Source organism: Peromyscus maniculatus, chromosome 1 (genome assembly GCF_049852395.1).
Source record: "Peromyscus maniculatus bairdii isolate BWxNUB_F1_BW_parent chromosome 1, HU_Pman_BW_mat_3.1, whole genome shotgun sequence".
Classification (NCBI taxonomy): domain Eukaryota; kingdom Metazoa; phylum Chordata; class Mammalia; order Rodentia; family Cricetidae; genus Peromyscus; species Peromyscus maniculatus.
Genome location: NC_134852.1, coordinates 90851924 through 90863210, shown reverse-complemented (window position 1 = coordinate 90863210; position 11287 = coordinate 90851924). Strand labels below are relative to the sequence as shown.

The window sequence follows — 11287 nt, the reverse complement described above, 5'->3', positions numbered from 1 at the left end:
ACTGCACGGTCAAAATCACCTTCCCACCCACAGTCTGCACTTCCAAGAGAACTCTGCAAATCACTCACAGGAGCGCTCAGCCCTGGTGAGCATCTGGGACCTGTAACAGGCAGATTACCTCTGGTGTCCTTGCTGTGAGAGGACGGTGTTCTTCCCTGGAACAGCAGCGGAGACTGGGTCAGGGCCTGCAGACCACTGGCAGAGAGGCAGCTCCGTACCATACAGCCAGAGGGTGGGGTGGAGCCTAAGGAGATGCCACAAGGTAAGTGTAGGCCCACAAGACTCCAGGCTACCCACAGCTCCAAACACCTCCTCACCACTCTGCCCAAGAGAAGACACACCGCATGTTGGCTTGAAAAAGAAACTCACCAGAAGCAAACACCTCGTCTTCCCCGACTGAGCAGAGTGGTGGTGCATTCCAAGGGGGAGACCACTCTCTCTGCTTGCTGCCTTGGGGCTCTTCGCTGAGGGAATCACAGACCCTTTTGACATCGTATTCAGCTTCTTCCTTGGCAGACAAGAGTCTCTTTCTAGAGCCTAATCCAAACTGTCCCCAGGAGAAGGCTTCCTCAGCCTTAGACACACCGTCTTTAGGAGGTGACTGGTCTGGCAATTGACACACCCCCTCTAGTTCAAAATCCTCCAAGACAAGAACCTTGGGGAGGCCACGTTCAAGGCCATGCTCCTTTCCCTCAGGCTCAGGCTCAGGCCCAGGCTCAGGCAGTGACAGAGGCCCGGGGAAGTCTGCACTGGCCTCGCCTCTGCCAGCAGGACCAGCACTGCAGTCCACGGCCCTCTTCCTTCGGGGCCAGTCTTTGATATTTTCAGGAGTGGTCTTCCCACTTTGCTTGGGAGACGGTGTCCAAGACACCCCAACATCTGCCTGAAATGGAGACGGGGTACTGGGCGGGCAGCGGGAGGGAGTACAAGACTGGCAGATGAAGGTTTGCCCCCCACTCTTACCAGGTGTGCTGTGTGAGGGCCGGAGGCAAGGGGGTGACAGATAGGTGTGCTCAACCCTACTGGAGGACTTGCTGGCCTTGGGCATGCCGAGAGCAGGGAGGGCGTCCTCCTCTCCTGGAGGGCTGTCCTTTCCGAGGGCCTCAGCTTCCAGAAGAGCTCCAGGGTCTACCTTTTTAATTCGGAGCTTGGGAAGGCCGGAAGCTTGCATCTCCAGCTCAACCTCATAGGTCTGAGGGCTGCCAGTGCCCTCCGGGGCCTGCAGACTCTCCGGCTGTGCAGCAGCAGCCTTGCCCTGCCTCCGGCCTGCCAGGCAGGTGTAGGACAGCAGCTCGGGGGAGCTGGACACAGAGGAAGGGACGGGTGGAGGAATCCCAGGGCCAGACCCAGAGCGAGGCTCAGCAGCAACAGTGGTCTCTGGCCCCTCACCGTCTTCCCCTGGCAAGATGCCACTTTTCCCTTCATGGCTCTCCAGGCTATGGAGTTGGGCTTCAGTCAGAGGAAGGTGCTCTGTGTCACTTGTGACGAGCTGAGGAGAAGATACCTGCCAGTCATTGCTGAGCCCAGTGCCCTGGTAGCCCTGCCCTTCAGAAGATTGGGATTGCGGTCCTCTAGAGCCTGTGATGGCCCCTGGGCTGGGAGCTGCTTCAAGCACTGAAGCAGCAAAGGGTCCCGGCTGGCACTCTGGGAAGTCTTGAGGGCTGGAGGTCTTTCTCCACAGTCTCCCAAGCTTAGATGGCGGAGAAGGGGGTATGGGGCGGGAGGTCATTCTCCGTGGGGTTCTAGGAGGAGTTGAGGGAACAGGGTAAGAGAAAGATGTAGCTGTGCTGGGTGATGTCCGGTGTGCTTTCCAACTTAGTTCTCCAGGAGGAGGGGAGGCTGACAAAGATTTCCTAAGCGGATGCCGGGAGACATCACATCCAGGAGAGGTAAAGTGCTCCTTTGGAGAACAAGGTGGAGAAGAAGTAATGGAGTCTACTGGCCTCGTTGGGGTTTTGACAGCTCTCTCCTGAAGTTTCTGTGCAGGTTCCTGTGCCCGAGAGGCCCTGGGGAGAGGGAGCGGTTGGTGCTTCTGATGCTCAGGGGTGCCAGCAAGGGCCATCCGGGGAGGTGTTCTGAAGGAGTATCTTACAGGGCTTTGACACTGACTTTGGGAATTAGCAGTCAAGGGAGTTGGGGATGCTGGACAATAAGGGCTTTCTGGACTGGAATTCACACAGTCTGACAAGCATCGAGGTGGATGAATGTCTGGTCTTCTGGGTGTTCTGGGCAGCTTTGTGAGGAGAGGAGAGGTCTCTTCAGTTGGGGAGGCTCTCTTTAGGGGAGTGACTTTTGATGCCAGTGGTGAGCTATAACCATGTGAAGAGGAGGAGTCTTTTAAGGAGGCCTCAGAAATGGCCCGCTCAGCCAGAGTTATTTCTGTAGGGGAGTTTTGTAGTCTTTCTGGAGTGCACAGTGAGGTCTGTGCTGTACCAGGGAACCTTCTTGGTGTAGTTTTAGGAAAGCTTGGAGATTTTTGGTTACTCTTTTTGGGAGTCTGAAAAGAAAAAAAGTTTATTTCAGAGCTTGAATATTATAATCTATATTCTCTAAAGACTGTCTTAGTAATTTCTAAGACCATTAGAAAACCAAAGAGGAGACTTAAAGTCGCCAAAAGAGTGATCTTAAATCAGAAATTAGAAACAGTGACCCGTCTCCCTCTCCCAGACATTCCTCAGACTTTACTGGTGCGCTTTTCCTAGGACCAGGAGGTGGTAGGGCAGCAGAATAGACAAACACATGGGCATAACAACAGTGATGTCTCAGAGAGGCCACTCCCAAACCAAACTTTCCTTCTTTCTTGTAACAAAAACAAAAAACTCCACAAGGTGAGGCAGTCAAATACCCATCTTTCTATAACATGACTGGACTGTCTCAAGGGAAGCCCAGGCTAACTAGTTTCCATGTTCAGTGAGTTGGCAGGAACATGCAGAAAAGCACAGAGGAGGCTGTGTAGCCCAGCTGAGGGACAAGGAAGAATGACTTAGGAAGCAGGTATTCAAGAATGGATGCCTGAGCCAACAGGATGGCTCAGTAGGTAAAGATGCTTTCCATACAAGCCTGGCAACCTAAGTTTGATCCCTGGATCCCTCGTAAAGGTAGGAACAAAGAACCAATTCTACAGAGCTCCCTCTGACCTTCATACATGCGCTATGGCATATGCACACCACTTTGCGCGCGCGCGCGCGCACACACACACACACACACACACACACACACACACACACACACACGTACTAATAGAAAAAAAGAATGGGTATCTGCAAGGGAAGGCAGAGACTGGAAAAGTGGGGCAGAGGGGACTTTATTTACAGAAAACAATACAAACAAAAGCAGAAATATGAACACCAGTAGCTTTCTAGGTAGGCTGAGCAGCAAGAGCACCAAGTGGAGAGGGCTCAGGCCAGCCCATGGTGTACCCACGAGAACCTGCGAGACTGCCCTGGGGAGACTGGCCATGCTCATGTAGCTCTGTGGCATCCTCTAACAATGAAGCAATTTCAGTGATTTTCAAACAAAATGATGATTTCTGAATGCAAAGGCTCTGCTTTAGGAAAACGTAGGGAACGTTGCTTTAGCAAGGCCAGATGGCAGATCTACCTTCCAGAAAGACCAGTTTGATCCAAATGGAGGCTGGCTAATAAAATATTCCAGGTGGAACTGACTGTGGAGGATGGAGGAGAGGTGGGTGAGCATAAATGTCTGCACTAAGACAGGCAGGACTTGGCTCAGTGGTTTCGTCCTGAGATACATGAAGAGCAACTGCCAGGTTTTGTACAGTGACGGGCAGTCAAATGGGACTGGATGGGTGAAGGTAGAACCTAGAAAAGCCTCTGAAGTGATCACACCATGGTAGGCACAGCCAAAAGAGAAGCCAACAGCACCTCTATCTCCTCGTTGCCATGACCTCAGCCAAACCTGCTACTTTAAACCCCCATGTTCCAGTAACCGTTCATGCAGCTTAACCTAGCCACCAAGACTTTTCTGTTTATTTTGAGACAGGTTTCTTTACACAGCCCTGGTTGTCCTGGAACTCACTATGCAGACCAGATTAGCTTCAAACTCAGAGATCTGCTTGTCTCTGCCTCCCAAGTGCTGGTATTAAAGACACGTGCCAGCCCACCCCACCCATACCTTTTATTCTCTATAGAGCCCCAGTTTTCTTTTTTCTACTGGACACCTGCTTCTTTCAGCAATGTCTCTATATTCCCCAAGACAGTACCATTTTAAACTTGAAAGAAATTTTATACCTGGTAAGCTGTAGATATCTCAGAATCCAGCATGCTTCTTGAGGACTTCCTAATTCCAGCTGAGCCCTTCTTGGAGGAGCCAGTTATCTCAGATAGTGCCCCAAAAAAGAGTGTTTTAGGAGACCGAATACCTTGGACTGGAAAATTTTCTCTTTGGTCTGCAAGTAAAAAAACAACGTTTAATTCTTCCTTAAGACTTGCCCTCCCAATATTTTTTGGGGGAGCTGGGGTGGGGGACCCATAGAAGGTCTCTCTATGTAACACTCCCTGTCCTAGAACTCACTCTGTAGCCCAGGCTGAACCTGAACTCGCAGAGATCCACCAGCCTCTGCGTCCCAGTGCTGGGTTAAAGGCGTGTGCCACCATGCCCAGTGCTTCCAACATTACTAAACAAGAAAGACAACGTTTCAGAGCAGTTGGGGTGCAAAATCCCAGCTGACAATGTGTGTAACCGCAATGAATGCTGCCTTCCTGGATTAAAGAAAAGATTTTACTTATTTTTATTTTATTGTGTGTATAGGGTTTTGCCTATATAAGTGTGCACCAGGTGTGTGCAGTGCCTAAGGCAGCCAGAGAGGGCACTGGATCCTCTAGAACTAGAGTTACAGACAGTTGTTAGCCACATGTGGATACTGGGAACCCCTCCTCTGTAAGAGCAGCCGGTGTTCTTAACCACTAAGCTATCTCTCTAGGCCCTGTCTTCCTGGATTTTAACCTTATTTTACGAAATAGAAGCAACTGAAATAACTTACCTTAAGTATAAATATATTGTAAAACATATCTATTAGCCAAGGTAAAAATGGATAACACAATGAACAGACAAACTGATACTGCCTGCCCTCTACCTGGACAACTGTGTAGGAGTGAATGAGTTACCTAAACAGCAGTGTGGATGGATGGCCAGCTGTAGGAATCCAAGGGAGGAATGGTTACAGGCCAAGGACTGTTGTCTAGACATCACCGTAATTATTTCTCAAACATTGAGAAAATGTCAAATTGTATGCTTCCTTTCCCAAAAACATTCACTTGACAGATGTGCCCGCATTACCTGACTTCTGCTGGAACGAGTGGATCCTTTGCACACTTCGAGACTTTGGCTGAGACACAGAATAGAAGGAACCAGAATCTGTTCTGCTAAACGACAACTGTTTGGTTCGAGGACTTCGTCTCAAACCTATTTCTGCAAAACCAGAAGCAGAGCTGGTAAACAGGAGGGGTTTCAGACTTAGCATCTCCTATAGTCTGCGCAGGCATCATTCTGTGACACCATCTCAAGTGTCTCTGAAAAAATGTACAAGAGACTGACACACAGTCCCACCACGGTAGGAGAAAACACTGACCCATGAGCGTATTCCTTTACAAGTCCCATAAATTGTCACCTCTAAGCATGACAGAAAGAACAAAAATATAAATAGTGTGACTTTGGTATAAAACAAACCAAAAACTAGGTTTGTTTGTCTTTTGAGACAGAGTCTCTCTGTTATGTACCTCTGCTTGCCCTGGAACTCTCTATGTAGACTCGGTGAGTGGCCTTGCACTCACAGAGATCCACCTGCCTCCGCCTACAGAGCAGTGGAGCTGGGATTAAAGGCTTGCGCCACCATGTCCAGCTTAACTAGGTTTTCTATATGTACAAAACATATTTTTTTGTCTAGGAAGAATACACACTAAAATATGTTAAAAGTATTTCTGAGTACTGGAATTATTAAGCCATTTTTCTGCCACAAACATGAGTTACTTAAACAATTTAAGAAAAGTCTTTGAGCCTGGCAGTGGTGGCCCACACCTTTAATTCCAGCACTTGAGAGGCAGAAGAGGCATGTGAGTTTGAGGCCAGCCTGGTCTACAAAGCAAGTTCCAGGACAGCCAGGGCTACACAGAGAAACCCTGTGTAGCAAAAAAATGAAAACAAAACAAAACAAACTACCCCAAACAAAACAAAAACAAAAGAAAAGAAATCAGATTTTGAACATTGAACACCTGCCCTTATTAAGACACACTTTAAATAAGTCACAGCACTTCATGTAACATGGAAGTTGAATCCTCACACCAAGGCCTACTTCTATTATGTAAAATTATTTCTTCCCCAGAAATTGAGTACATTTTCTGTAAAGCAACATTCACATATGTGAATGCTGGATCCAGAGCCACCCCGATTTCCGGAAGCTATGTGAGGATATGCTGAGTGAAAACTACCGGAAGCTTTTGCAGAAGCTAGACAGAATGCAAAGAGTGGCTAGCAAGCTCACCATCCTGCTTTTCAGGAGACTCTTCAACTACGTGAATGTCAGGACCAGGATCAGAAGACCTGGAAGAGCAACAGCACAGTCAACAGCATTCATGATTTACCCAGTAAAGCCAGGGCGGGCAAGATGCTCAGGAAGGGGCTGGTGCCAAGCCCAGCAACCTGTGTTCTATCCCCAGGACTACACGGTGGAAGGACAGACCAACTCTAAAAAAACAACTGTCCTCAACCTCCACATGCACTCTGTCATGCAAGTGTACACACACACACACACACACACACACACACACACACACACAAAGTAGAATGCAACAACAAAAACATATTAAAGACAGAGAAAACACTCAACAAAGTTACAAAAGTCTTGGGGTTTAACAATATAGGCACTGGTAAGCACTCTCATTCACAATTATTATCCCTGTGAGAGCTGAGGATTGAAGCATGAATCTTGCATAAGCTAATATACACCACCATCAGCTACACTCTCTCTATATATAATATATAACATATATAATTATTATGGAGAATGAAATGGCTAGAATTTCTTAAGATATTAAAAAAAATATATATGTCTGTCTACTTATGCACATGTGCATTGCCCATGGAGACCAGAGTTGTTAGATTCCCTGGAGCTGGAGTTACAGATTGTTGCTGGGAACTGGGAATTGAAGTTAATTCCTCTGTAAGAGACTATGTACTCTTAACCACTGAGACATCTCCCAGCCCCTAGTCCAACTAGTGACTACAGAGAAAAACAAGCCCTGGCTGTACCTGTCAGCACAGGCTAACTCGGATCTCCAGGCTTGCCTGGCAGGAAAAAGGACCAACCTTTCCCATGTCAATAGGTGAATGTAGAAGATCCATTTAATGGAATACTACTTAGTAATAAAAAGGGATGAACTGATACAAGCAATGTGCATAGATCTCAAAATGGTTTACCTAGCAGAAGAGGCCAGAGTGGAATCGTGTAGATTGTTCTACTGTCAGCAAAGTATAAGCAACAGGGTTAAGAATTAGCCAAGAAAGTCAAGAGAAGGCAAAGAGCTGCCTATGAGATGGTGCTGAAGGTGGCCTGGGTGTATGAAGGGTCTGGACTGGGCTGTCACTCACCTGCCCTTGATCTGCCTGTGGAGCAGCCGCCTGGAGATTTGCTTATGGACTGGGGTCTCAGCCACACTCTTCGTCAGCAGTTTGTGATAACCTAAGATGCAAAAACAGTATCAGCTATAAATCTCACTTAACCCTCTCCGGCAGCAGCAATCGAAAGGGAGCATTCTGAACTTACATGTGGCTTATTACCTAGCTAGAGAGGATGCTAAACTCTGAGCTAGATCCTATACTTTCAGGGCTTAACAGAACAGAGCAGTGCATCAGCACTGATTAAAAATGACACAAGCCGGGCAGTGGTGGCGCACGCCGTTAATCCCAGCACTCGGGAGGCAGAGCCAGGAGAGGGCTTTAATTCGGAATGAGGGAAGGAGAGAGATCAATACAGGAGAGGGAGAAGGAGGGATAAATAACATTAAGGATGATTGAAAAAGCCACAGAAATCATAGTATTTTATATTTTATATTTACTTAAAATTATATAAAATATTAGTGTATGTGCATATATATGAAGTTGTGCCACTTAGAGATATACTTTGGACATAGGACTTAGAACTGACCCCAAAGCCTCCTCTCTGAGGACTCCTTTTTATCACACTTGAGTTGTCATGGAAGCTACCAAAGGAGGGAGGTAATCAACGGTCCTATCCAGCTGTGACCAGCCTGGTCGGGCAGTGGTGGCACACTCTTTTAATCCCAGCACGTGGGAAGCAGAGGCAGGTGGATCTCTTTGAGTTCGAGGCCAGCCTGGGCTATGGAGTAAGTTCTAGGAAAGGTGCCAAAGCTACACAGAGAAACCAAAAAAAAACAAAAAACAAAAAACAAAAACAAAAACAAAAACAGCGACCAGCCTGGCAAAATATCCCTAAAGGTGCAATAGCAGCACCTATCTTGGCAGTAACCAAGAGCTATCTAATTAGACACCAGTCCCAGTCAACAGGAGGGCACTCATGCTTGGTAACAGAAACCTGGCCAATTATCTAGGGCTAGAGTGATCATGGGCCTCAGAGGAGAGGCTACTACTTTACAAACCAGTATAATTCCTACCTGTATTCCAAACATCTATCCTGATACCCACAGCTAAGTACAGCACTCATCTCTTATCAAAGAGGCATCTCTTCACAGCTAATGAAGACCAATACAGAAAGCCACAGCTGGCCAAAATGCTGAGAGCAACTGATAGTGGGGTACTCTGCCCAAATCAGTGTATCTGCAACACAAATCCCATACCTAAGAGGCTTGGGGAAAGTCACCAAAGAGGGGTAGGAAGATAATAAGAGCCCTGGGACCAGAAAATCTGCTGCCAATGCCAGGGAAGCTACACACGTTATACTTCAACATGTGTGACTAAAGGAAACCTCAACAGTGGCATCAACAGACACGTTAACATAATCTCACAGGCCTTTGTCTAGGCCTAGACAAAGAACTACGGCAATGATGACTGCCGAGAGGGAGAGTTGAGTCTACCAAGGAGCTGCCCCAGAGTTGATTACTAATACCAAGTGTTCAGCCCTAAACTCTTATAGAAACAAACAACACTAAAGGGACCCAGCAAGCTGTATCTATATATTTATGTGAATATATATTTATATATCCATTCATACTTACATACATACATATAATGTATAATAAAAAAGGAGACATGAATCTGAAAGGGAGTGAGGGGGGAACATGGGAGGAGCTGGAGGGAAGAAAGGGAGGAGGAAAATGATGTAATTTTATTTTAACTTAAAATTTCCAAAAGATAAAAATAACTTGGATTGCTGGCAGTGGTGGCGCACGCCTTTAATCCCAGCACTCGGGAGGCAGAGCCAGGCAGATCTCTGTGAGTTCAAGGCCAGCCTGGGCTACCAAGTGAGCTCCAGGAAAGGCGCAAAGCTACAGAGAAACCCTGTCTCGAAAAACAAAACAACAACAATAACAACAAAACACAAAAATACAGATGCAACAGGAAACTGTAAGGGATTCAACCACATGTCTTAGCAGGCAGAATAATCAGTGACTGAAAAAGAAGGCATCCAAAATTAAACAGCCTGACCAGAAAAAAGAAAGAAAAAATTAAGAAAGCCTGAGGCACCCATGTGCACTGTACCATCATGGATATCACCATATGCATCATGGGATTTCTAGACGGTGAAAAGACAAAGGCGCAGAAAACCTTTCTGAAGAAAAAATTTTAAAAACGCCCTCCATCAGATGAAAGACACGAGCCTAACCGCTCAAGTTTAATGGACTCCAAGGATGAACCCAAAGAGATCCATATGAGACATCTTATTGCCCACACCCTACAGAACAAAACCAACAACCAAAACTTTTAAAAGAAGAAAAAGAAAAAACAAGAAACTAAAACCAAAGTGGTGGGAAGGAACATGAGGCTAGAAAGTCAATGAAGCAAAGTCTGAGTTTCTTCAAAAGATCAGTAAAATTAGCAAACTTTTAGCTAAAGTCATCAAGAAAAAGGCAGGAAGACTCAGATTGCCGATTCGGAATAAAAATGGAACAATGCCACCACAAATTTGTTACAAGCTCTTCCTGAGGTTACCTTGAAATGTGCTGCTTTTGGTCTTCTTGAAGTTGTCCTGTCTGTGGTGCTGACCATCCAAGGCTGACACAGAATGGCTTCGAGGCAGTCCCCGCTTTAGCCCCCTCTTTGAAGGAGAAAGCATTTCCTGGTTGAAGAGATTTCTTCGGACTTTTGTCACTTCTAATAGCATTGAGGGGAAGGGAGACAGGAGATAAAAGGCATTATGTGGGTCAACTAATTGAGGACGCCAGATCCAAACACAGAGCTGCTTAAGGAAGCCACTCTGTAACCTTATGTATTAAAATGATTCCCCTGGGTAGCATACTTCTGGGGAACCCCAAAACTTCTGACCTTACAGGTTCCAAAAGTCTTACACAGAATTTTGAATGAGGTAGAGGCCCAGTACCCTTCTGTTGCTCATGGACATAGTTATATCACCCTCATTCATTCAAGGTAATCCATCCCTCAGCGTACTGTCTAGAATTATCAACTGAGATAATACATGCTAGAGTGTTTATTTATTTATTTTTTTTTTATTTTTTTTTGGTTTTTCGAGACAGGGTTTCTCTGTGTAGCTTTGCGCCTTTCCTGGAACTCACTTGGTAGCCCAGGCTGGCCTCGAACTCACAGAGATCCGCCTGGCTCTGCCTCCCGAGTGCTGGGATTAAAGGCGTGGGCCACCACCGCCCGGCTAGAGTGTTTATTTTTAATTGCTGGGTAGAATTCAACAGGGAAGCCATCATCTAATCTTCGACATTTCTTTGTGGGAAGTATTTAATAATGAATTTAGTTTAAAAGATTTTATTTATTTATTTATTTATTTATTTATTTATTTATTTATTTATTTATTTATTTATTAATTATACATAGTGTTCTGTCTGCATCTATGCCTGCAGGCCAGAAGAGGGCACCAGATCTCATTACAGATGGTTGTGAGCCACCACATGGTTGTTGGGAATTGAACTCAGGACCTCTAGAAGAACAGCCAGTGCTCTTAACCTCTGAGCCATCTCTCCAGTCTGAATTTAGTATTTTTACTTATAGATATAGTAAGTGTTTCTATTTGTTAGCACTAGGGAATAGAGGCAGACAGATCTCTGTGGCTCCAGGGACAGGTTGGTCTACATATCAAGTGCCAGGCAGCCAGAACTATATAGTGAGA

General features: G+C 46.2%; 1 protein-coding gene across 1 annotated transcript in view; it reads right to left on the bottom strand.

Annotated features, from left to right (window-relative positions):
- Ticrr (TOPBP1 interacting checkpoint and replication regulator) overlaps positions 1 to 11287 on the bottom strand; it is a 40807-nt gene that overhangs the window by 2072 nt on the left and 27448 nt on the right. Inside the window, exons 15-21 of the mRNA XM_042278495.2 lie at positions 10144 to 10305; positions 7606 to 7696; positions 6500 to 6558; positions 5299 to 5430; positions 4251 to 4408; positions 370 to 2497; positions 119 to 244 (exon numbers count right to left, since the gene is read on the bottom strand). Coding sequence (XP_042134429.2) covers positions 119 to 244; positions 370 to 2497; positions 4251 to 4408; positions 5299 to 5430; positions 6500 to 6558; positions 7606 to 7696; positions 10144 to 10305 — 2856 coding nt within the window. The remainder of the gene's footprint in view (positions 1 to 118; positions 245 to 369; positions 2498 to 4250; positions 4409 to 5298; positions 5431 to 6499; positions 6559 to 7605; positions 7697 to 10143; positions 10306 to 11287) is intronic.